Below are 27,619 nucleotides of genomic sequence, written 5' to 3' on the forward strand. Positions count from 1 at the left end.
CACAGACAGACCATACAGTTGAGCTGATATAAAAATGACTGATACCAGAGAAGCAAGAGAGCTTCTAATTCCATCCTCTCTGCAACAGGTAATAGATCTGCAATGGTTGGAGTCATGTATGGTATCATATAGCTGCATTGTATTAATTCTGGATGGTTGGAAGTAAGCAGTAATTTAAATTTAACCAAAGGGGTTAGAGGTGAATATAAATGACAAGATTGAAAATAAAGTGGCTTCTAGATGTCACCTTAATTGCAAAATTATGTGGATTTTTTTTACTCTTTTATTTTTAGAATTAGATATTCTGTATTCTCAATAAAATGAAAATAATGTTCAAAATATTTTAAAATGGTGCAGAAATTTAAATTGAAAACTGTGAAAGACTGCTGTGAATTTATTAGTACAGAAATACAATCACATGATTCATCGAGTTTACAAGTTAGATTGCCGATTGAAAATAAAATTAAAGGACTATTAAGCTTAGGTTATAGTTGTTTATCATAATAACCAGGGCCTATCATTGATACTGAAAGCTGTAGAATTGTATTAATTATGATCTCAGATGCTGTCTGTAGTTTGCTCCAGCGGTTCAAAAGAAATTGCTACGTTGCCATTACATGCTTTAGCAAAGTGTGCCATTTTTACATGAATTAGCAGCGTCGCAAATTTGTGTGATCTGATATTGTGAATAAACAAAGGCTGCAGCTTATATTTGTTATGCACATTATTTTAATTAACGGTCACAGTTTGGTATTTTAAGGTGAGACGATAAGTATTTGCTAAAGTGTGTAATATATTACTAAATGTTTTTATTCATGTACATCGGTGTTTTTATAGTTGGGGTTTTAAAAGGTAATACTTAGCAAGTATTTGTAAAAATCAAATTTGTTTTGCTATATTGGGAATAAGGGAAACAAAAGAGAAAATAACATAAAAATGGGAGAAGAAAACTTTTTTAAAACTTAAATTAATTCTGTGTTATCAATGTACGAAGATGACATTTGACTTTATAAAGATTTGATGATTTTCTTACCCCCTTTTCAAACCCTAACCTTATAAAAATCCATAGAAATTGAACTTGGATTGAAACATTTGCTGCACGCTGTCTCTTTATTGTGTCTCTATCTTTGTGGGCTGAATTCTGTTTTCTTCTGCCAGTTATCGCTTTGTATTTTGTTTGTTTCTCATTCTATGTTCATTCTGTCCCCCAATTTAGCTCTGTTCTCTCTCTTTCTTTTGCACAATATCTACGTCCTGTGTTCTGCCTATCCCTTTGCATTCTCTATTCTCATTTATGTTGCCTTTTTGCTCCACCCTATTCTTCTGCCTGCTGTCTCCATTCATTTGGTTTCTCCTCCATTGTGTTGATTCTTTCCTTTTTTCTTGTTGTCATTGTTCTCTGTATGTTCTTCCTGTTTTCTTTCTGTCTCTTTTACTCTCTCTACATGCTATCTTTCTGCTCACTTTACTTCTACATTCGCTCTCTCTTTGTTATTTCCCTCTGTGTGCTCTTTCTCATCTGTTTATCCTTCTATATGTTGTTTATTTGTGCTCTGTGCTTATTGCATGTTTGCGTGCTTTCCTAATTTATTGCGTTCAGCATTGAATATTTACATTTTTTTCCGGTGTACATATGAAACAGCTGGTGTGTATGCTTCAAAAGCTGACAAGTTCCTTACATACTCAAATGGTCTAAGTATCAGACTGTGTTAGAAACTGATCTGAGACTATGGGTTGTGAAGAGAACATTTGAACTGTTAAGTACTTTAAATGCTTACATTTCAGTCCTATAGCTGCTATACAAAACCAGATTATGAATTGTACATATATTATAAAAGCACGAGTAAAGGTGTATTTCTCCAGTGAATTTGGTCACTTCCATTTCAGTAATGAAGTTCACACTGTTGCTGTTCATACTGCTATCTGCTCTCAGTTGCAAATATTTACCAATATCTACATTGTGAGAGCCACCTACATATATTTTAGTGAAAGGAGTATGTTATTTATTTATATATTTAATTAAAAAACTTTAATTTTTTTCATTTTTGCAAATAATTCTCCTCAATTTCCTTTCACTTCAGAAAAATACCAGACTTATTTATTTTTCTGCCACTGCACCACCATGCCACCCAATTATTTTGGCTTGTTACTATATTGTTTTTAAATTACATTCTGTTGGCCTCTACATGATTTACCATGACAACACCATGAGGCTTGCTTGTTGCAGGTGAAATAAGAAATTATTTTTGAAATAAGAAATGTCAATACTTCCCTCCCCTTTCCCATAACCATAATGGATCTGTTGCCAACTACACATCACAAAGTTATCTCCTTCACGCAGACACTTTTTCTTCCCTCCCTTTCACAGAGGCCCTCTTTATCCCTTCTCCCTTCACAAAAATTATTTTTTCCCCATCACCTTCTTCCCACACCTTCAAAGAGCCTTTTTTTAAATCCTCTTCCACCACAGTGGTTCTCCTTAACGCTTTCACCTTCAGAGAGGCTCCTTCAACTCCCTTCACAGATGTAATCTATCTGTTCATAATCACTCTCTTTTTCCCACAGCCCTTTCATAAAGGTGCTCATCTCCATCCCTTGTTCACGAGACACGTTTTCCTTTCCCTCTGTTCAGAGGTGCTCTTCCTCCTGTTTCCCATTTACAGGGATGCTCTCCCTCACTGATGTCAAAATTTATTGCAAGATCAGGAATCCCCGCTTGCAACAACATGGCAGGGTCTGTTCCTAGACCAAAGCTAAAGTGTCAATAGGAGCTGGAGCTAGCACTGATAATGAGGGGTGCACCAGAGAGCAGAATTCTGGTAACCCCTGCCAGAGCCTCTTGAATCCTCACATTCCCCTGCCTAGGGTAATCATAACCCACAATTTGAGAATTATTGCTTCATGCAGTACCATTGTTGTGTGAATATAGAAACATCCAGTGCTTATACAATACCTGCAAAATCCATGTTGTCAGGATTTATTTATTTGGGTCAAAATATGTAAATGTTTTTATATTTTTAGAAAAAGGAACAAGTCATTTGACCTAACAAGTCCACCTCATTTTGATAGATCTCAACTCCACCTACTCATCTCACTATATTGTTTAATCTCCAGAAACATATTTGATTATTTTTAAGCCATTTATGCTGTCTGCTTCAATGACCTTCTTCCCTGGTAATTTATTCCACAGTTCTATTATCCTTTGTTTAAAAAAAAATCAGCTTTCATGCTCCTGACTTCCTAATTTTTAAACAAAGACAGAAAGAGCAATCAGCATCTTTAGACAGGACAGTCAACTTTTCAGCTGAGTGCTTTTCTTGTATATTTTGATAAAGGTATGTACCAGAATCATCAACTGGTTGTCCTCTCCACAGATGCTGACTGATCTGCTATCTATTTCTAGACAAAAAAGGCATCATGGGGTATGGGGAGAGAGCGGGAATTTGGTATTGAGATAGAGGATCAGCCATGATCATATTGATCATACAGGCTCGAAGGGCCGAATGGCCTACTCTTGCTCCTATTTTTCTACGTCTATGTTTCTATGTTCTATGTTTCCAGCTTTAAATGTTTTGGTTTCAGATTTCTAGCATCTGCACTCTTTTGCTTTTTCCTAATTTTAATATGTGTCCTTTGCTATTTGAATCATTCTTGGTAGTAGCAATTATGCCTGGATCAATTTGTCCATCCCCTTGATAACCTTGAAAATATCAATAAGATCATCTTGAAGTTTTCTCTTTTCCAAAGTCTTTGTGTACATATGTTTGTTTCTATTGGGGCAGGTTTAAGTTTTCTTGTATTGTCTCCCTTTCAACTTATTTAGATATCCTTGCACCATACATCACTCTTTGACTTATAGGAAAGGATACTTCATACACATATAAACATGAGTGCAAACTGAATATTAAGGTTTACTTATCCTTTAAGAGAATTTTATCACAAGTACAATTATACTAGGCGAATGGTTTGAGAGTGATTTGGTCAGTTTTAGCTGTTTTTAAATTTATTCTCGGGATATGGGCGTCGCTAGCAAGGCCAGCATTTATTCCCCTTCTCTAGTTGCCCTGGAGAAGGTGGTGGTGAGCCTTCTTTTTGAACCACTGCAGTCCTTGTGGTGAAGGTGCTCTCACAGAGCTGTTAGGTAAACAGTTGTAGGACTTTGACCCAGGGCCGATAAGTCGTGATGGTGAGTAACTTGGAGGGGAACATGGAGGTGATGGTGTTCCCATGCACCTGTTGACCTTGTCCTTCTAGCTGGTGCAGGTCGCGGGTTTGGGAGGTGCTGTCGAAGATGCCTTGGCGAGTTGCTGCAGTGCAACCAGTAGACAGTACGCACTGCAGCCACGGTGTGCCAGTGGCGGAGGGAGTGGATGTTTAGGTGGTGGAGGTCACTTTAATACAGTCACAATATATAAGGAGGTTAAAAATCAACTGCAGCCAGTACCATGTTGCCAGCCTAACGCAAGGCAAATGTCGTGAAAATTTGTTTATCTCCTGACAAATTTGCTCATGGAAGGAACCAAGCCAATCAAATATAAACATACCATGTGATTGGTTCACTTACATGAAAAACTGGCAGCTCCTTTTGTTCTGAGCTAACAGTTATTTAAATTTAACAAGCCTGGCAATTTCTTGAGGGGCATTTAAGTAAATTGAATTTTTCAAATTATTGAGTCAGTTTTGAAGCTGAACAGATATAGAGCAGTTAGCTCCTGCAGTTGGAAAGTATAAGAATAGAATAACTGTGTATATAATAGTTAACTGTAAAATATTAGCTGGGCATAGACATTGCATTCCTTTATTATTTTCTTTTGAGGAGTGGGTTAGTTTAATATCTACTGTAAACTTATATGTATCACTGTTATATATCACTGGGCAGCACGGTGGCATAGTGGTTAGCACTGTTGCCTCACAGCTCCAGGGACCCGGGTTCAAATCCGGCCTCGGGTGACTGTCTGTGTGGAGTTTGACATTCTCCCCGTGTTTGCGTGGGTTTCCTCCGGGTGCACCGGTTTCCTCCCACAGTCCAAAGATGTGCGGGTTAGGTTGATTGGCCATGATAAAAAAATTGGCCCTTAGTGTTAGGGGCGATTAAATACGTGGGGTTACGGGGATAGGGCTTGGGTGGGATGGCTGTCGGTGTAGGGACCGGGTGCTAGGGTTTGGATGATCAGCCATGATCTCGTTGAATGGCGGAACAGGCTCGAAGGGCCGAATGGCCTACTCCTGCTCCTATCTTCTATGTTTCTATAATCACTTGTCCACCTGTGGCACAGTAAATTCACTTATTTGTTAAAGTCTGAAACAAGATCTGATTTTGTGATGGTCTACTGCTTTTCAAAGATGTGAGGAAGGTCCCATGGAAGCATAGGATAGATCCAGCATCTGCAACACTTTACAAAGAAGTTTTCTATTCATTATCCTATGCTCACTGTCAAAACCTTACCTTGGCAACAGAGCCAGATACTCGTGAGACCTTAGGAAGCAACAGCTTACCTATGAGAGCAATCTAACATACAGAAGTCAAAGTATCTAGAGTTAGAGCGGCAGAAAATATCCAAAACGTAACAGGAGCATAATACTGTTTCACATCTATTTTGCTTTTTTTTGCAGGTTCAAAGCCAGTGGTCATAATGATTACGTTTCTGGGTATTTCTATTGCAACATTGTTACTGGCAGTTAATTGCTATGGAGACAGCTGTCTATTAGGAGTAAATCACAAGGCATCGCCTGGTCCTGAGCCAGGCATGAGGGCGTGCAAGCAATACTCCCAATGTAAGTTAAAGCAATCATGCCAGAGGTAAATGAAAACTTTAATGGTCATGTGATTCTCTATAGGGCGGGAAATAAAGTCAAACTTCGAATTGCATAGGAAAGTAAAGGGCCAGAGAAGACTATCCATCCGGCCAGTCCTAAAAATCCACTCCCTTGAATATCTATCCAATTCTCCCCTAAATTTCTCAACAGGATAAGGGATTAGCCATTTAGGACTGAGATGAGGAGAAATTTCTTCACTCAGAAGATTGTGAATCTTTGAAATTCTCTACCCCAGAGGGCTGTGGATACTGAACTGTTGAGTATATTCAACACTGAGATCGATAGATTTTTGGGCACTAAGAGAATCAAGGGATATGGGGATAGGGCGGGAAAGTGGAGTTGATGTAGAAGTTCTGCTATGATCTTACTGAATGGTGGAGCAGGCTCAATGGACCATATGGCCAACTCCTACTCCTATTTCTTATGTTCTTATGTAACACTAAGGGCTTGATTTTGTCAATGGGGAGCTTTTGGAGGCGGGACTCCTACTTTTTGGGTTGTAGTCCTGCCTCCATCGACTTGTGGCCAACCCACGCTATTTTCCCTTGATTGACCTTGTTAAACCCGCCCAGCAGGCTCAGCAGGCCAATTAAGGGACACCTGGTTACTGGTAACGTCAGCGATTGACATTTCATCTGTCAAGAGCTTTTGACAGATGAAAAATCAGCGTTTGACAGCTCTGTGAAGCTGTCAAACACTGACAATCTGTCTTCTAACTTGAGTCCTTCTACTCAGACTCAGTTAGGGAGCTCTCCAGACCAGAAAGCAGAGGCTGCAGCTTTTGACAGTTCAGCGGCCATTCTGATTTCTGTGCCGGTGAGCTGAGGGACTCCCGAGAACTGAAGGAAGGAAGCCTGCAGGAGAAACTAAAGGTAAGTAAAACTTATTAAAACACTTTACACTTACCTCACACACTTACCTCTGCACACATGCACCCATCACTCACCTGCACAACGGACATCTCGACCCCTCCAACCCCTGCAGACCGACGGTCCACCTCACTAACTTGCCGTGGTTCGGAGCCCTCGGACAGCCCACACTTCAGGGCTAAAAATAGGGATTAGGCAAAAAACTGCCTGCTAACTACCTGTTAACAGGCAGTTAATTGGCACTAATCCCCTTCGAGCCTCAGGGAGGCAGCTCCCAGCACAGGTCGGGTACCCACCTCCTGGGACATTGGCATGGAGGCGGGTTGGGGGCGGGATGGGTTCCTGCCCCCCGATTCTGCAATTTTCCCACCACTCCCGCCTCCAAACCCGCCTCCTCGGGGCTTGGAAAATCGAGCCCTAACTGTCTACCTGGGCAATCTATTCCACACATTCACCACTCTTACTGTGTAAAGTAATTAAATATAAACAATCGGTGTGCCTTCCCTCTTTTAAGCTTGTGTCTTTGTATCCTGGTTCTAGAGTTTGTGGCACTTCCCTCACTGTCCTGCGGTGCCTGGACTCCATTCTGCATGACCCCACAATGACTGATATCTGAAAGTCACCAGAGCGGGGCATCAAACCTAATTCCATTGCTCTCTGTTGCAGTGATTAGTCCTTCTGTAATATTCCTATTTGATAAAGGCAGATCATAATGATATTCATATATAGAGTTTGCAGACTCTGTAACCTTCTCAGAAATACTTGAAGTTTGTTGATATTCCAGAACTGTGTCTTATCTGCAAGTTTTAGAGAATGCTCACCACTGGACTTTCTTTCCAAGGTTATTTACTTCCTTTTTTTCCAATAGCTTCATGCTGCTTTTCCAACTACACCGAACAGCTGGCTGTGTCCCCAGTCTCTAAGGTACATAATACATATTGGGACCGATGTGGCCAACTTAGCTCAAGGTAAGCTAACATCTTATTGAAGATTTTCAAGACTTCAGAATTGTGAAATTTTTAAATGGCTGCTGTTCTCATTGGGTAGAACTAATCAAAACTGTGGCCATTTAAGACAATAGCCCAGTGTTTATGATATTGGCAGGTTCCAAGCCAGTGGTCATAATGATTACGTTTCTGGGTATTTCTATTGCAACATTGTTACTGGCAGTTAATTGCTATGGAGACAGCTGTCTATTAGGAGTAAATCACAAGGCATCGCCTAGTCCTGAGCCAGGTATGAGGGCGTGCAAGCAATACTCCCAATGTCAGTTAAAGCAATCATGCCAGAGGTAAATGAAAACTTGAATGGTCTTGTGATTCTCTATAGGGCGGGAAATAAAGTCAAACTTTAAATTACATAGGAAAGTAAAGGACCAGAGAAGACTATCCATCCGGCCAGTCCACCGTGGCAAGTTGTGCAATAAATCTGTTAATTTGTGCACTGATACCACAAACTTGCTGTGAAAGCTGCTAGACTGTTGTTAAAAATGTAGGGACCTATGAACATAGAAACATAGAGGATAGGAGCAGGAGTAGGCCATTCGGCCCCTCGAGCCTGCTCCGCCATTCAATGAGATCATGGCTGATCATCCAAACTCAGTACCCTGTCCCTGCCTTCTCCCCATATCCCTTGATCCCTTTAGCCTTAAGAAATATATCCAACTCCTTCTTGAATATATGTAATGAATTGGCCTCCACCGCCGTCTGTGGCAGAGAATTCCACAGGTTCACCACTCTCTGGGTGAAGAAATTCCTCCTCATCTCAGTCCTAAATGGTTTACCCCTTATCCTTAGACTATGACCCCCGGTTCTGGCCTACATGTAGCTCCTGTTCCATACAAACAACAACAACTTGCAATTATATAGCACCTTTAACATAGAAAAACGTCTGAGGCACTTCACAGAGGTGTAATCAAACAAAAAAGGACATAGAGGCAAAGAAGGAGATGTCAGAAGGGGTGAACGAAAGTTTGGTCAAAGAGGTGGGTTTTAATGAGGGCCTTAAAGGAGGAGAGGCAGAGGGTTTTAGGGAGCGAATTTCAGAGTGTGGGGCCTAGACATGGCCACTAATGGTGAGACGAAGGGAGAGGGGGATTCACAAAAGGCCAGAATTACAAGAACGAAGAGTTCGGGTGGGGCTGTAGGGCTGGAGGAGGTTACAGAGATAAGGAGGAGTGAGGCGATGAAGGGGTTTAAATATGAGGATGAGAATTTTAAATTTATATTGGTGGACTGGGACCCAATGTAGGTAAGCAGGGACCGCCAGTGATGGGTGAGTGTTATTTGGTGTGGGATAGGATATGGGTCATAGAGTTTTGGATGAGCTAAAGTTTACAGAGGGTGAAGAGGGGAGACCAGCCGGGAGAGCATTGGAATAGTCAAGTCTGGAGGTGACAAAGGCATGGATGAAGGTTTTATTGGTAGATGGGCTATTGCAGGGGAGGAGGCAGCTGTTTTTACAGAAGTGGAAGTAGGCAGGATTTGTGATGGAAAGTATATGGGTCAGAAATTCTGCCCGAGGTCGAATAGGAGGCGGAGATTGTGAACAATCTGGTTTAGCCCGAGACAATGGCCAGGGAGAGGGATGGAATCAGTATTGAGGGTATGGAGTTTGTGGCAGGAGTAAATGGTTTCAGTCTTCCCAGTGTTTAACTGGAGGAAATTCTGGCTCGTCTGAGACTGGATATCGGACAAGCAGTATGAAGCAGTCTGACATCACAGAGGCAATGGAGTGATCGAGAGAGGTGGTGAACAGGTAGAGCTAGGTATTGTCAGCATAGTAAGAGCTGATGTCTAGTGCCCTAAGGGCAACTATGGTTGGGCGATGAACACGGTTTTCCCAGTGTCGACAACATCCCAAGAATAAATTTTTTAATCTACTTTGTTGATACAGTATTAGCGAACAAATGCTTATTGCATTCGTATGACATTCCTATGTGCACTGTTTTAACAGAGGATTAACCCATTTAAAACAAATAGGTTAGTGTCTGAGCTAAAATACCAGACTGAAGAATTTGATGTGGACATCAGAGTAACATCTAGGCTACTGTGTTTGCGCAGAGGTAAGAAAAGCAGTAAAACAGACAGCTGTCATTTTTTATAGTGGTGATATCACACACATGTGAGGTCATAGAATCATAAAATGGTTACAGCGTAGGAGGCCATTCGGCCTGTCGAGCCCATGCCGGCTCTCTGCAAGAGCACTTCAGCTAGTTCCACTCCCCCGATCTTTCCCCGTAGCCCTGCAAATCTTTTTCCTTCAGGTACTTTTCCAATTTCTTTTTGAAAGCCATGATTGAGTCTGCCTCCACCATCTTTTCAAGCAGTGCATTCCAGATCCTAACCACTCGCTGTGTGAAAAGGTTTTTCCTCACGTCGCCTTTGGTTCTTTTGCTGTGTCCTCTGGTTCTCAACCTTTCTGCCAATGGGAACAGTTTCTCTCTTTGTACTCTGTCTCGACCCCTCATGAATGCTGCATTTCAGTGTGGTTTTCAGTGTGATAAACAGAAAAAAAACCTCCCTTTTAAAGTTACAGCAGCTTTGTCACATTGCTTGCAGATTGTTAAACACAAAATTTGATACATGTAGTTTTATTTTGATATTGATATTTATGCATTTGAAGTGTCAAACTTGTCACAAAATGATCCATAGAAATACTGTATTGGCCAAGCACGAATCCTCCTTCAATGACAATGGTTGTGCAGTGTCCAGAGGGAGTTTTATGAAGAAAGAAACCTTTATTATTTAAATATTGATAACAAAGCAAAGCACATTTAAAAATTGCACTGTAACTAAGCCATGTTTCTACCACAATGTGGATACTAATGAAGTGAAATTGTTCTATGTACCTGGGTGCAGGTCATCTCTCCTGTGGAAAGATTATCAGAGTAAAAATAGAACAAAAATGTAATAAATTACAAGAAATATTGTCGAGTATTATTGGTTACTGATTATCTGTTGTTATCCATTACTACAGATGTGAGGAGTACATGAAAAAAATAGATTGTTTCTACCATTGCTCATCCCATGCCTTCAACTGGATCCACCCCAATAACTCGTATGCAATTCTTGCCGTTCCAATCTGTCAGACCTATTGTGATGACTGGTAATTATTTTTAAAGTTTCTTTCTCCAGTAAAAGGCAATTTCACCTTGGAACTATTCGAATTTTCATCACTTTTCATCTCTCGCATTTTCTGTAAGCGAGTAAAACATTCATCAATATATACTTCAACAATACATAACGTAAATACATATTATAGTAATATGGCTTGATGAAGATATACTGGGTAAAGGAGTTTGTAAACAGTGTAACCTTTTAAATGTTATATTATTTGGTGAATTATGCTTAGCAAAGTGCGAGATGTGTGTTCATTTTTGAAATTAATGTCAAGCATTCAGCTGTCAATTATAACAGGACAGACAGATTGAAGCTCTCTGTGCTCCAAACCAACAATGTACCCCAAGCCCATCTTAGAAAACCATCTTCCAGTGCACTAGTATGGCATTTCCATTTACCACACCAGTCATTCTTCTGGCTGATAATTTGTACTTGAGTTTTGTATTGTAGACCCACGAGGTTGAGTCTTCCCCAGCTTATTTCACTCAGGTTCCTAATCCATAAGAGCTGGACACTAGCCCGTTCCGTCAGCCAGCACCCTCTAACATTGTTATCAGTGAGCTTTTCCTTCGGAGGGAATGTTAAAGACATGAACGACCTCATATGAGTGTATGCATGATGACGAAGAGCCTGTGAACTATCACTTTAAATTAAGTTCCTTGAAGACATTAGAGAAAGTCATAATGGCAGGCCATATGAATTGACAGAATGATTGTGAATTAAGATTGTACTTGAGTGTTTCTCCCTGCATTAATGAGTTTCCCTGATACCCAGGTGCTGAGAGAGAAAGAGAGTTATAGGTAAGGAAAGCAGTATGAGTGGTAGATGTGTATTGCACTAGTGCCCAGATTTACCATAGCTAGCCTTGTGAGGCCATTGAAGCTCTTACTTCACTGTGTGGCAGTCCTTTGCGTGATGGAGGTAGCACTGACTGCCAAAGCCACCTCCCTCTCCATACATCCTGAACCAACCTGGAAAGGGCTTCCTGCTCTCATTGTCCAATAGTCTTGCTCTCCTCCCTCAAATTCAGCCAGCAGCACCTCCACAGATGCATCGATGAACCTGAAAGGCCTGCCTGCTGCTGACACCCTGAATGTTCAGGCATTCTTGGAGAAAAGTGGTGTTTTGCTTTTAACGGCTTAGCGTTTTAAAGGCTGCACCAGAACTGAATTTCTTGCCTACCCAGCAGGAGTGATATTACCGCACCAAACCCAGCCTAGATATTTCATTCAGGCCCCAGGAGGAAATTGCAGCGGGTTAGTGGAGGATTCATGTGGCTGGGCAATATTCCCGCTCTGCCGCCAACCCGCCAATGGGAAGAAGTGGTAGTGATCATAAAACGATTATCAATGAACAAACATTTGTTTTCTACAGGTTTGCAGCTTGTAGAGATGACCTGACCTGTACTAGAAACTGGATTACTGATTGGGAATGGGATGATCATGGCAATAACTGCAGAAACGAATGTATTCCATACCATCAGGTAAGCACAGTATTAATGGGCGGTTGATGGACTTAGCACACAGATGTGGTAACGCAGATAATGTCATGGGCATATTTTGAGCTGGTAACTATGTTGAAAGAAACATTGTTCCCATAATTAAGGTTAGGGATCTTATAAGTCAGTTTTATTGATATCCAGAAAAATTATGGAATTTTGTGCCGGTAGATTGGTAAACACCAAGGGCTGGATTTTCATTGAGGAGGCATGTAGGAGGCGGGACTACAACTTTCAGGGTTGTAGTCCCGCCTCCATCGAGTTGTGGCCAACCCACGCGATTTTCACTTGAGTTACCTTGTTGAGCCCTCCCAGTGGGCTCAGCAGGCCAATTAAGGGCCACCCGGCAACAGGTGACATCACAGATTGACATTTCATCTGTCAAAAGCTTTTGACAGATGAAATATCAGCGTTTGACAGCTGTTTGAAGCTGTCAAACACTGGCAATCTGTACTCCAAGTTAATTCCTTCCTCTCAGGCTGATTTAGAGATCTCTCCAGAACAGAAAGCTGAATGCTGCAACTTTTGACAGCTCGCGGCCATTCTGCTTTCTGTGCCAGTGAGATGAGGGACTCCCGAGACCTGAGGGAAGGAAGGCTGTAAAGGTAAGTAAATGTAAGTAAAACTTCTTTAAGCACTTTACACTCACCAAACACACTTACCTCTGCACGCATGCACCCATCACTCACCTGAACACCAGACATCTCGAACCCTCCAAGTCCTTCAGCCCGACGGCCCGCCTCACTAAATTGGCGTGGTTTGGAGCTGTCGGGAATCCCACACTTCAGCAATAAAAATAGGGATTAAGCTAAAAACTGCCTGTTAACTACCTGTTAACAGGCAGTTAATTGGCACTAATCCCCTTCCCGCCTCGGGGAGATGGGTCCCAGCACAGATCGGGTATCCGCCTCCTTTGAAACTGGCATTGAGGCGGGTTGGGGGCGGGATGGGTTTGTGCCCCACGATTTTGAGATTTTAACCCCCCACACGCCTCCAATCCTGCCTCCACGGCCCAATGAAAATCCTGCCCCAATTCTCGTGAGTGTGTGATGTTATCGGTAATGTGATCCACATTCATACAGCACCAAATTCTTTCAAAAAAGCCATGAGAATTCCTGAAGGCTTGGGGTGAGTAGAGCAGTGAGAATAGCTTATCTACAACAATAACTTATATTTATAAAGGGCTTTTAATGTAGAAAAATGTCCCATGGCATTTCACAGAGGCATAAGGGGAAAGTGGACTCTGAAGGAGATATTAGGAGGTGACCAAAAGTTTGGTCAAAGAGGTTGGTTTAAAAGAGGATCTTAAAGGAGGAGAGGGAAGTAGAGGTTTAGGGGGGGAATTCCAGAGAGGGGGACCTAGGCAGCTGAGGACATGGCCACCAATAGTAGGGTGAAGGGAGGGGGTGTTACATGAGACTGGTGTCAGAGCAACTGAGAATGCAAGTTGGGAGTTGTAGGGATGGGAGAGGTTACAAAAATAGGGAGAGGAGTGACCATGGAGGGATTTAAGCACAAGGATGAGAACTTAACATTTGAGGCATTGGAGGACTGAGAGACAATATAGGGCGCCCAGGACAGGGGTGCTGCATGAGTGGGATTTGGTGCAGGATATGATATGGGCAGCAGACTTTCAGAAATTCACGGAGGGTGGAGGATGGGATGCTGGCCAGGAATATTTAAGTCTGTAGCTAACAAAGCCATGGATGAGAGTTTCAGAGGTAGATGGGCTGAGCTGGGTGGCGGGCAATGTTGCGGAGGTGGAAGTAGGCAGTGTTTTTAATGGCGATGGTATGGGGTCAGAAGCTCAGCTTGGGGTCGAATAGGATGTCAAGGTTGCAAACAATCTGTTTCAGCCAAAGACAGTGGCTGGGGAGGAGATAGAGTCAGTGGCAAAGGTATGGAGCTTATGCCGGGGGCATTCTCAATATTTAGCTGGAGGAAATTGAGGCTCATCCAAGACTGGATGTCAAGATAAACAGTCTGACAATACAGAGGCAGTGGATGCATCAAGATAAGTGGTGGAGAGGTACAGCTGGGTGTCATCAGTGTATGTGTGGAATCTGACCCCATGTCTGCAAATGATGTCGGCAAAAGGCAGCACTTAGATGGGGAAAATGAGGGGATTAAGCATCAATCCTTGGGGACTCCCTAAGTGGCTGTGCGGGGGTGGGAGGAGAAGCCATTGCTAGGGATGCTATCACCACAATTGGATAGGTACAAGTGGAATCAAGTGGGGCAGTTCCCACCAAGCTGGACAACAGAGGATAGGTGTCGAAAGAGGATGGTACAATTGACCACATTAAAGGCTGCAGGGAGGTTAAGGATGATAAGAAAGAAAAATGCACCATTGTGATAATCACAGACAGTGGTGTTCATACTTTGGTTGGGGCCATTTCATTGCTGTGGGATGGGCTGAATCTCAACTGGAGAGATTCAGACAGGAAATTGCAGGAGAGGTGGGCACTGATTGGGAAGAAGGACTTTAGAGAAGAAGAACTTGCAATTATATAGCGCCTTTCACAACCTCAGGATGCCCTAAAGTACTTCTGAAGTGTTGTCACTGTTGTAACGTAGGTAATGTGGCAGCCAATTTTCCCTAGCAAGCTCCCACAAATAGCAATGTGATAATGACCAGATCATCTGTTTTAGTGATGTTTGTTGAGGGATAAATATTGGCCAGGACACTGGGAAGAACTCCCATGCTCTTCTTCAAAATAGTGCCACAGGTCCTTTTGTATCCACCAGAGAGGGCAGACAGGGCCTTGGTTTAATGTCTCATCAGAAAGACGGCCCCTCCGACAGGGCAGAATTCCTTCAGTACTGCACTGGAGTGTCAGCCAAATTTTTTGCTCAAGTCTCTGCAGTGGGATACTGAGAAACTATTCCCTCTGGTGGGGGAATCCAAATCAAGGGGGCACAATCTTAAAATTAGAGCTCGGCCATTTAGGTGTGAAATCAGGAAGCATTTTTCACACAAAGGTAGTGGAAATCTGTAACTTTCTTCCCAAAAAAGGTTGTGGATGCTGGGTCAATTGAAATTTTCAAGACTGAGATTGCTAGATTTTTATTAGGTAAGGGTATCAAGGGATAATGGAGTTGAGTCACAGATCAACCATGATCGTCTGTCTGTTGTAGAACTCTCCTGATTTTCATTCCATTGAAATTAATGACACAAAAATCATGCAGGTTCTATAAAGAGCGGGCAATCCACATACCCAAGTTGAAAATTACCCCCAAGGTTTCTTCTATGCCTCCTTGCTGAGTCATTTCCTTCTTAAGAAGACCCCTCCTACAACATCATCAAGATCTATAGATCCTGCTGGAAGGGTAAGAATAATGTTCCATTATAGGAACATTAGGAACAGAAGTAGGTTATTCAGACCCTCGGGCCTGCTCCGCCATTCAGTTGTGGCTGATCTATTTACTCGCCATTGCTCCATATCCCTTGATAACCTTAGCTAACAGAAATTTATCTATCTCAGTCTCGAAAGCTCCAATTGTCCGAGCATACACGGCCTTTTGGGGAAGACTACCAGATTTATACCACCCTTTGTGTGGAAAAAGTTCTTCCTGATTTCACCCCTGAATGGCCTGGCTCTAATTTTAATATTATGTCCCCTTGTTCTTGATCACCCGACCAGTGGAAATAGTTTCTCCATATCTACCCTATCAAATCCTTTTAACATTTTAAACACGTCGATCAGATCATCCCTCAATCTTGTATACTCAAGGCAATATAAGTCAATTTTATGCAACCTGTCCTCATAATTTAACCCTGGTACCTCCTGATTGGGCTTCTTCTCCTTTGGTGTGGACTTAACCTGCTTGCCTCTGTCATTTCCCCTTCCTGCTGCTCCCAGTATTGCCAACCTTCGTGATTCCATCGCAAGACATGCGATTTCAGAGTGAAATAAAGCTTCACTCGCGATGGAATACCTAAATCTCGCATTTTTTTTGGAAAACAAATATGCAGATTTGCGCATTTGTGAAAAAAATTACCAGGAGCACGAGGTGGCGGAGTGAAGGAGCTGAGGACGGTTGAACAGAAGAATTTTATCGTGAAACGTATTTTACAGTTAGAGTGGAGCCTATCTTTATTTGGAACCAAGTCAAGTATTGAAGCCTTAAATGAATCCGATTTATGGAGAGACCAGCAGGCCCTGACCCCCAGGAGCACTGAGTGCTGAGCCTTGTGAGGTAGGAGCCCAGGCTGTGGGTACTGTAATGTGCTGCCATGTACTAGCTTCAAATAATTTAGAGGTTTTCTCACTCCAGGTTAAAGAGGAATCTAATAAAGGGTTTTCAAAATTATGAACAGTTTTGAGAGGATAAATAGTGAAAGATTGATTGGTGAATTGATAACAATCGTAATCATTAGTATCAAAGACAAAGTTAGAAATATTTTGACACGGGGTTGTTGGAACATAGGGTGCTTTACCACAAGTGGCTATTGAAATAGACACTGTAAGATTACATAGAAGGAAATTGGATAAGTATTTGAAAAGGAATGAATACAAAATCATATGGGTAAAGGAAAAAGGGATTGGGATAGATCCAGTTGAAAGGTTAGCACCATAATATGGCACAATGGAACAAATAGTCTCCATCAATGCTATCATTCTATGATTTAATTGATTATATAGTTCAAATTAAAGTTGGATGGACAGTCTCTTCGCCAGGAGCAAGCAGAAGCCAAGCGCAGGCAGCACAAGGAGCGCACGTCAACCCAAGCACCCCACCCACCCACCCCGTCAACCACCTTCTGCCCCACCTGTGACAGAGACTGTAGGTCCCGCATTGGACTCATCAGTCACCTGAGAACTCATTTTTAATGTGGAAGCAAGTCATCCTCGGTTCCGAGGGACTGCCTAAGAAGAAGAAGGATGGACAGGCTAAGGTTCTAGAGAGATGAGTTTTTATGGGCTGACAACCTTTGATTAGCAGCTGCAGGGACTTCATTGCGTGGTGGTTGTGTTAGGCACCAGGTTAGGGGTGGTGATAACGGGTAGGATTATTAAAAAGTTTTTTGTAAAGCATTTTCAGATGCAGTAATATAGTTTTTGTAAAGAGCTGTGACCTGTTAGAGATTAAATAAAGTCACTAATAAGGTTTATAAACAAACTGTCAATCTTCATTGGTTTATTTTTGAAAATAATATCGGCCCGGAATTTGCAGTCGGAGGCATACCTCTGGAGTACTCCTCCGACCCACTAAAAAAATCCGTGCTTACCTTCAGGCTCCCGGGCTTCAGAGAGTTCGGGTCCTGGGCCTGCATAAAGGCCCATGGATCCCAGGGACGCAGGCGGTTCGGAAACATCCCTGGGCTCACGTGGGCCAGGTCCTCCAATCAGAAAGAAGGATTCCTAATATGCTTATGGGGATTCCATTTACAAACTGAATCTCTATAAGCATATTAGGAATCCCCAAATAATTAAATAATTTATACAAGTGGAATAAAAATAAATGTTCCCATTTTCAAATTTAATTAAAAGTCTCTTCAAAAAAGCATATACAATAAAAATTAAATGTTTTGGAAAATAATTTTAAATATTTTAATCCGGGACAAAATTTACATAAACTAATTTTAAATGTTTGTGCATGATTTTTTATTTTTAAATTTGTAATTTAAGATTTATAATGGCCCAGAAATTCGGGTCTCCACGGGTGAGTACGCACGGGGTACTCACCCGTAGGCCCAATGGAAGTGCCGGTTTCCTGCATGCACTGCGCATGCGTGGGAAACCGGCACTTCCGTTCCTCTGAACAAAGGGGTTCAGAGGTCGAACGCGTGCGCAGGAGGGGATGCGCGAACTTCAGTTTATTTTACAGGTTTTCCCGGGAGGGTAAGTCTGCAAAAGTTAGACATGTAAAAAGCAGGCGTAAGGCCTGCTTTTTACAAGGTAAGTGGTGAATTAATTATAATTAAAACATTTTTTCCACAGGTTTATTATTTTTAAATACTTTAAAGCAAGGTAAGTTTATTTTTAGCCCCGTTAGAAAATAAAATAATTTTTTTCAAAAATTTAAATTATTGTTTAAAATAGTTATTTCATGTAATTTATAGTTTATTTAAAAAATGTGATTTAAAAAAATTTTATTTGAAGATTTAGTGCTGTTTTGGGCCGTAGTATTTATAAGTCTTGACAGCACTTCCTGTCAGACTTATGAATGGAGCGTTCCCTGCTCCGATTGGCTCCCCATGGCCCACGTGATCCCAGGGGACGCATCAAACTAACTGCGCCCCTGGGATACGCAAGCACTGCGCGCCGGCAGCTGGACCAGTCCCCGGATCGGAATTCCACGCGGGCCCACAGCTCAACGGCCGGCGCGCAAGGTAAGTGCAGGTCAGGGGCTTGCACCCGCGGGAAGCCCCCGACCCAAATTTCTGGGCCATTAACCCTTATGCTGGTGAAAGCAGGCCCTATGCCTGCTTTTACCAGGCATAAGGGTTTCATGGGCATTTGCTGGGCAGTAGTTGGGCAAATAGCTCAACTCTGCACCAGCGAAAGGGATTTTTAAGTTGATGCGCAGCACATGCGGAAACGCGGAACTTGCAGGACCAATCTGAAGGCTTCGACGGCATACACTGAGTGTACGCTGTTATCAGGAGTGTAAAATCCGGGTCATCAACTCATGATTTCTTACCAAATCTCATGATTTTTAAGAGTTTGTCACATGATTTATGAGATGGTGGGGTTGGCATTACTGTGCTCCTGTTCTGCCTCAAATATAAGGGTAAATATGGAAATGCCTGTAGTGAACCTCATGGTAATGGTCCTGTGACAAAATGGTTGGAAGAAAAAGATTTCCATGCCTTCAACTGCTGAAAGGCAGTTTACAGTGTCCTTTCTTAACAACACAGCTGAGCATAGATTGTTTTAATCATTTTGGTCAAACTGATGTTTCAAAGTCTGTGGACATTCAAAGACTGTGAACTCAAAATTTCCTGGTTTGACAATTCACACCCCTCTCTTCTACAAGTTTAACTTGAGTCAGGTACAGTTCTGGTATAAATGGTGGAATCTCTGAGATGCAAGTTCTGTCCTCATTATCCTGTCATTTACATACATGCACATTTTGGGGCAGGCGCATCATCTGCCAGCACCCACCTCTACTGGTATTTAGTGTATAGTTTGGAACAGATGTAACTCTGGTGTATCTGAATTGTGCCCTAAATTCCGCTTCCCTACGTCAGAATTACATCAGTTTTCCCCCCAACAAACTCCTATTTTCTGATTTTCTGTTTATAGATCTTCCAATTTCACTGAGTTAAACACTCTGATCATCCACACTCACTGTAAGTGTACTGCAAATGTTCTGGAAAATTACACAGAAAGGAAAATGAAGAATATATTTGTGGCAGAACAGGGTAGATCATAAAGAACGAGTGCAAGTACTTTCACTGGTTACCATCAACCTACATTGCAATTACTAAATGGGCCTGGACACTACAAATCAATTGTTAAACAGCAAGAGGACAGCAATATGGCATTTGATCCTTTTCTTGGCCAAATGCTGTACCCGGGAGCGAAGTTGGCTCGTGTCTGTTAGCGTGGGGCTCTTCAGGGAGGCAATTACTGAAATATGGCAGATAACTTAAGTGTGCCCTCTATACCTAGAACTGCTCTACCTGTGGTCCCAGTGTTTTGAAGTGGTTTGCTCTGAATCATTCCAATGACATACATGATCTTGTCAAAGAACTATCTCCACATGCATTCAAATGTGATCAGTGCTTTCTTCCTAGGAGGTTGCAAAAGCACTTATTTCCACAGAGGTGCAGCTGCACAGTTGGAGAAATGGCAATAATTGGACGCCAGGTTCTCCAAGGTCTTGGCTACACTCGTGTAGAAATAAGAGTGCACGCAGTAAATCTGATGGTGTACTTTAATTATTGCTTGGTGGCCTTTCCTTATATGTATTTGATTTTCTTGGAACATCTGGGAGACTTGGAGCGGTACTTTTTGCTCTGCAGGTGCAGGGGCTCATCACCAGTAGGAATGAGTGTGGGTGTCTGCCAGAGTTATTTCGCACTGCACAATATGATTCATTTTCTTAGAATTATGTATATTCACTTCTGGTAGGAATTAGGCATCTAACATATGAAAATTACAGATGATCTATGCAAGTACAAATATCCGGTCCAGGACATTGTTTGGGCCAGATGGTTTTTGAATATATAAAAGCTGGATGAAACTGGCCTCCTCCATGCCAGGGTTTATCTTCCAAACATGACAGATACATGGCTCAGCTTAATGTTCTTTACAAGTTCATGACCAGAACAGTTGCTAGTACTTAAGTCAGGCATCGATGCTTACACCAGGACTACATTAGCTGCTGCAACGGAACTCAATATTCTGAACTAAACCGAAATATCTCTATTTATATACCTATGGCAAAGCTGTACATATCACTCACTACCTTGCCTGTAAAACTGGCCCCCAGGCAGAATTATCATCTAGAACCTATCCTTGTGTGCTGAAATTGAAATACAGAGTTAACCATCTTTCTGAACCAAGATTGCTGGACCATGCATTCAGCTCTGGACTTACCATTTAGCACCAAAGTGCACATTTTCCATTTCTATGCTTTCTACAACCACAAAACGCAATATGATATCAGTCTTCGTTACAGTTGCCTCCAGCTGCACTCTGTTATTATCCCACCCAATACCACACACAGAAATATACTTCCATTTAAGTAATCAAGGAATGTTAGCAGCCTCATGATTTGTTTATTTATTTAGCCATAAAATGTAAAATTACATTATTTACAACTCACTGCCGCTCTTTGCAAAATTGTTTTCTGCAGCTAAGGGACACACTCAAAACTATGCTCCAGTAAACCTGCAAATGTGTACAATTCTGGTCACCATATTATTAAAATGATATAGAGGGTGCAAAAAAGATTTACAAAAATGATACCAGAAATGCGAGGGTATACATATCAGGAAAGGATGAACAGGCTGGGTCTCTTTTCTCTTGAAAAGAGAAGGCTGAGGGGTGACCTAATAGAGGTTTTAAAAATTATGAAAGGTTTTGATAGAGTAGACACAGAGAGAGTATTTCCACTTGTGGGGAAGAGCAAAACTAGAGCCATCAATATAAGATAGTCACCAAGAAATCCAACTCGCTACCACAGGGAGTGGTTGAAGCGAATAGTATAGATGCATTTAATGGGAGGCTAAACAAGCATATGAGGGAATAGAGAGTTACGCTGATAGATTTAGATGAGGAAAGACGGGAGGAGTCTCGAGTGGAGCATAAACGCCGGCATGGACTGGTTGGGCCGAATGGCCCATTTCTGTGCTGTATATCCTATGTAATCCTATTGCACTAATGTCACATTTCTGGATTTTTGATCATTGTTATCTCACAGAAAGATGTTTTGGTATTGAGTTATGTTTAGGTGCTGTGTTTTAAATCAAAGTAAATTCACAGTTTTTTTAAAAAAGAGTCACAAGCTACAAGGATTGCAAATGTGTATTAAAGCCAGACAGGCCAATTTGTAGAATCTCATAGCTCACAATTTATTTCAAACCAATTACAATGAGTGTCTATTGTCCCATCTCAAGACCAATAGCCACGATGGCTCATCTCAGATGGCCAACAAATTTCACATCCATTCTATTGACATGGACATTGCCCATTGCTTCCTGGGGTGAAAATTAAAAGACAGAAAAGACCCATGTTCGGGACTAGTTTGGTTTTAAATGGGGCTGCAAGGTGTAGGCCTGGGGCCCAGAGCTGGAAACTAAAATGCAGTTCAGTTTTAGCAGCTATGAGTATTCTAGAAAACAAGTAAGTCAACCCACAATAAGGACAAAGTGCATTGATTATTATTTTTTCCACATTTTTTGAGGAAAGAAGCGAGATTGAATGAAGTAAATGAAATTTGCTTTGACACACTCCTGGCTGGCCTCCCACATTCCACCCTACGTAAACTTGAGGTCATCCAAAACTCGGCTGCCCATTCGCCCATCTCCCCTGTGCTCGCTGACCTACATTGGCTCCCGGTTAAGCAGCGCCTCAATTTCAAAATTCTAATCCTTGTTTTCAAATCCCTCCATGGCCTCGCCCCTCCCTATCTCTGTAATCTCCTTCAGCCCCACAACCCCCCCGAGATATCTGCACTCCTCTAATTCTGCCCTCTTGAGCATCCCTGATTATAATCACTCAACCATTGGTGGCCGTGTCTTCTGTTGCCTAGGCCCTAAGCTCTGGAATTCCCTGCCTAAACCTCTCCGCCTCGCTACCTCTCTTTCCTCCTTTAAGACGCTCCTTAAAACCTCCCTCTTTGACCAAGCTTTTGGTCACCTGCCCTAATTTATCCCAGGAGATCACATGGGTTCGGGTGGATGGAGAGTGATAGAAGATTTGAGGTTAGGATCAGATCAGCCATGATCTTATTGAATGGTGGAGCAGGCTCAAGGGGCCGATTGGCCTACTCCTGCTCCTGTTTCTTATGTTCTTATGTTCTTATGTGACTCGGTGTCAAATTTTTTTGTCTTACAATACTCCTGTGCAGCGCCTTGGGACTTTTTACTACAGCAAAGATGCCATATAAATACAAGTTGTTGTTGTTGATTGTTACTCTTTCTGTCTCTGAAATAAAGCAGCTTAATGATTCATATCTGACTTCATCTCACCAAGTGTTTCCCAGTCTAAGTTCAAAAGGATTGGAGTCATTCATCTTATTGTTCTTTGTGGGACTTTCATGCAAAATGGCTGCTAGGTTTGCTGCAACTGCATTTCAAAGTAATTCATTGTGCAAAGTGTTTTGGGACATTTCTGAGAGCTGTAATAAGGCATTATATAAATGCAAGTCTTTATTTGTATCTTTCTCTCCTTTTCTGCTTCTGATAAGAAATTAAACATTAATTGCATATGGCTTTATCTTGTTGTGTTGTCTTGACCCTTGGCTGAACAGTGTGCTATATCTGATGATGCTTGTGTCCTTCACTGGGATTTTGTAATAACTTACAAAAAAAATCCCTTGAACTCCTTGTTAGTTCATTCACTGCACTGTGCCATCTCTTACACTCTATTCTCACTCAAAGAAAGGGACTTTTGCACTATTAAATGTCAGCCTGGCTCAGTTGGTAGCACCCTTGCCTCTGAGTCAGAAGGTTGTGGGTTCAAGTCCCACTCCAGACATTTGAGCACAAAAATCTAGGCTGACACTCCAGTGCATCCTATGTGACTGTGACAAAGGGAAACTATCCCTCCTCATCCTTCTCGACCTCTCTGCAGGGTTGACCACACCATCCTCCTCCAACACCTCTCTACTGCCGTCCAGTTGGGTGGGACTGCGCTGGCCTGGTTCCATTCTTATCTATCCAGTTGTAGCCAGAGAATCACCTGCAAAGTGTCAGCCAGTGGCTCAGTGGGTAGCACCCTTGCCTCTGAGTCAGAAGGTTGTGGGTTGAGCACAAAAATCTAGGCTGACACTCCAGTGCTGCACTGTTGGAGGTGCCATCTTTCGGTTGAGACGTTAAACCACTGCCCTGTCTACTCTCTCAAGTGGACGTAAAAGATCCCATGGCACTATTTTGAAGAAGAGCAGGGGAATTATCCCTGGTGTCCTGGCCAATATTTATCCCTCAAATCAACATCACTAAAACAGATGACCTGGTCATTATAACATTGCTGTTTGTGGGAGCTTGCTGTGCGCAAATTGGTTGCCGCGTTTCCTACATTACAACAGTGACTACACTTCAAAAAGTACTTCATTGGCTGCAAAGTGCTTTGGGACGTGTGGTGGTCGTGAAAGACGCTATAGAAATGCAAGTCTTTTCTATGACCATATCTTGGTTCTCAGTGTGGAAATGGAGAGCAGCAGACAGCAGATAAAAGCAGAGGCAGCTCAGGAAGAAGAGGGAGAGATTGACAGTGGTTACAATTGAATTTGTTCAGATGGGATACTCATGAGGACCCTGGTAACCTCTGGCCATTTAGAAGCTTTGATTCCAGTCTTCATTATCAGTTTTTGTTAATACAAGTTGAAATATTTTTCTTCCAATAGCATCCAATATTCTATTTTGCATATAAAGAGGTTTTAAAATGTAAAAAAAAAGTTTTCTTTTAAATCTCTGAATGGCAGACAGGGAATCCGGTCCCTGTTTTTGGTCTGCATACTGCTTAACTCAATCTTCACCATTGAGGAATATTTTTCTATGTTTTCTCTTTTTAATTTCTTTTTCCCAGTAACAGCAGATGAGCTATTACTGGAGAATAAAGTTTAAAATTAAGGAATGTAGGAAATACTTTAAAATGAAAAAGATCTTATTTTCTTAACATTGAGACAACCCTGGCCAAAATTATAAATGACATATTCTTTGGCCACAATTACTGTGCATTATCCCTCTTTATCTGCTGGATTTCTCCACAGCATTCGACATGGTCGACCATTGCGTCCTTCTCCATCGCCTTTCCTCGGTTGTCAAGCTTCATCAGAGTTTTCTTGCATGAGTGCACTCATACCTGCTCCCAGGCAGCCATCACAGCTCTGGCAATCCCTGCTTTGACACTAAGGGATTTGTTTTAATTAACTAGACAATTGAAAGATATTGCAAGTTTGCAATTTTTCTTCATCAATTTTCTGTCAGTTTGTCTCCTCAACTCCTTTAGGCACTGCCTCCTTGCTCGGGTATAATTCCATAGGCAACGATCCTCCTTCAGCACTCTATTGTGGCCATTATGCAAAAACAATTAACTCCTTCAAAAAGAGCTGGATAAATAGCTGGTGGAGAAAGAGACTGAAGGATAAAATATAGATTGGTGATCAAATACTTTGTGGAAGATAGTGGTTCTTGGACTGCTAGGACCATAAAAATGTAATTGTGGAAAGCAACTGGTCAGAGTTGAATAATGTGGGTTGTAAAGTTGGAATGATATTCTGGGATTTCACTTGATTACCTTTGGGTGTCAGGAAAAATTTCCCTTGGAGGATTAAATAGGTTTGCTAGAGTCCATGATAGGGTAAATTGGTCTGTATAAGGAATGGGCTAGATGGTCTTTTGTCATGCTTTCTTATGTACCTACAGTAAGTTTATTTGTTACTTTAAAATAGTTGTATGGAACTCACAGTGGACTAGGAGAGGAGTAAAAGAAAGAAAGACTTGCATTTCTATAGCGCCTTTCATGACCACCGGATGTCTCAAAGTGCTTTACAGTCAATGAAGTACTCTTGGAGTGTAGTCACTGTTATAATTTAGGAAACGCGGCAGCCAATTTGCGCACAGCAAGATCCCACAAACAGCAATGTGATAATGACCAGATAATCTGTTCTGTTGATTGAGGGATAAATATTGGCAAGGACACCAGAGATAACTCCCCTGCTCTTCTTCGAAATAGTGCCACGTGATCTTTTATGTCCACCCGAGAGCGCAGAAGGGGCCTCGGTTTAACGTTTCATCCAAAAGACGGCACATCCAACAATGCAGTGCTCCCTCAGCACTGCACTGGAGTGTCAGCCTAGATTTATGTGCTCAAGTCCCTAGAGTGGGATTTGAACCCACAACCTTCTGACTCAGAGGCAAGTGTGCTACCCACTGCACCACAGATGACACTTGAAAACTGATATCTTACAGTCTCTGTTGATGTTACTCCAGCGATTCATCTGTGTTGAGGGTATTGTACCTCATGAATCTCATTCAGTATTCTGCATCTTTTGGCAATTGCATCTTTCATGTGCATAAACAATTGGAATTCGTGTTATATATAACCGACAGTGTAATATTATGACTATCTGCCTATTAATAATCAAATAATTCTTTGTGTAGATGTATATGAATGGAAAAGACCTCTGTAATAACATGTGGGGCATGTCATTCAACATGTCCTCATGCCCGTGCCACTGTCTGATGATGGATAACGATGATAATAACGTGATCCAGGATCTGCTGGCCCACCACATAGGAACGACACCAGTGGAAGCCATGGACAAAGATGTCAAAAAAAACTCTTTCTGTCAACGGAGGCATAAAAATCTGCATGAAGGGAAATAAGGAAAAGGAGAGAAAAGGGACAAAACAGTGTAAGTACTTAATTTGTGGAACACAATTAAATTACTCACAAAACTTGTCTTACTATAAAATTCAAATGTTTCTGTTTGTAATGTTCTGGCCATTAGCATTATAAATGGGTGGATCTGCCCAGTGTTAAGTATGGCTGTTGATAAGAGACACGTATTCAGTTTCTAGGAATTTTGCAACTGAGCAATCTACGTCCCTAGCTCACTGTGATTTACTTTGTTTTGGGGTTTTCTTACCCTTTTATTCCTGATATGGTTACCAGAAATGGATCAGATACATGGCACAGTTCCTTTTTCCCAAATTGTAAGTTATTTTTCATCATCATTCCATACCATTTTTCAAGTGGCTCATTCATAGCCTTGGTCTTTAAGACGTCTATTCTTGCCAGCTCATCAATGATGCCCTATATTTTTCCAAAGCCTACGAATTATGTATACATCCCCAATGTGAGACACATGAACTTTCTGTGGTGTCTGTCTGTGAGTGAGAGAGAGGCGATCCAATACCAAAGAGAACTATTTGAGAGTTCAGGTTGAGTTACGTTAACGTTGGGAGGCTGATCCTGGTTTACCCTGAAATTTTAATCTGTGAAAGCACACAGCTGCATGTGCACAGCTGAACATCCATCTAAATGGTAAAGAGCTAATCTGAGTGGCTACCAGCTCGCCGAGGTGGTTTCCGCCGCATCATTTGGCAAAGATACGGCAGCAGAGCTGGAACAGGTCCGAGGAAGTTCTGGGCCATTATTTTGTGCAACCGCACAATTTGTTTTAGGTATTTTTAGTTTTTAATTTTAATTTTTAAATGAATGATGTAGTGAAATCAACTGGCCAAACCATCTCAACTGGGGGGGGTGGGGGTGGGGGGTGGTGGCGGGGGGCGGGGGGGAGAGGCATGAAGAAAATGGTGCAATCCATTCTACACCAGAGAATTTCTAGAGAACTATCAAAGTTCACCCAACTGAGACAAGTGAGTTAAAGTGAGAAATAGTTCAGGGACATGAAATCACACCCTTCTGCTAGGCTTATACCTCTCAGGTCAAACCACATTTTGGATATTTTAATTTAATTTTATGTTGTTTAAATGAGTTCCTTTCCAAAGTACATTATCATTTCAGAATAATGTTACTCATATCTTTCACTTACAGCACTGTAAAGAGCTGAAGACATTTCTGATCAGAGAATTACTTGAAGAAACAAGCTTAATATTTTGAACAACTTTGTAACAAATGACTTTTGCCAAATAAAGAATGTCAAGAAAAATTAAAAACTTATCACTA

At 41.8% G+C, this 27,619-nt stretch overlaps 1 protein-coding gene across 1 annotated transcript; it reads left to right on the forward strand.

The window, feature by feature from the left end:
• LOC147122177 (riboflavin-binding protein-like) lies at window positions 1-27,619 on the forward strand. The gene is made up of 7 exons (XM_085983027.1): window positions 1-88; window positions 5,614-5,775; window positions 7,555-7,654; window positions 10,665-10,793; window positions 12,182-12,290; window positions 26,089-26,342; window positions 27,488-27,619. The coding sequence occupies exons 2-6, from the start codon at window positions 5,634-5,636 to the stop codon at window positions 26,311-26,313; spliced, it is 705 nt and encodes a 234-aa protein (XP_085839153.1). The 5' UTR covers window positions 1-88; window positions 5,614-5,633; the 3' UTR covers window positions 26,314-26,342; window positions 27,488-27,619.

This window comes from Somniosus microcephalus, chromosome 3 (genome assembly GCF_052327205.1).
Source record: "Somniosus microcephalus isolate GS21.2 chromosome 3, FLI_Smic_1.0, whole genome shotgun sequence".
NCBI lineage: Eukaryota > Metazoa > Chordata > Chondrichthyes > Squaliformes > Somniosidae > Somniosus > Somniosus microcephalus.

Coding starts and splice junctions, on each gene's coding strand:
- LOC147122177 (XM_085983027.1), top strand. CDS start 5,634: ATGATTACGTTTCTGGGTATTTCTATTGCAACATTGTTACTGGCAGTT. Junction 7,655..10,664: donor TGTGGCCAACTTAGCTCAAG/GTAAGCTAACAT, acceptor CCATTACTACAG/ATGTGAGGAGTACATGAAAA. Junction 12,291..26,088: donor AATGTATTCCATACCATCAG/GTAAGCACAGTA, acceptor TTCTTTGTGTAG/ATGTATATGAATGGAAAAGA.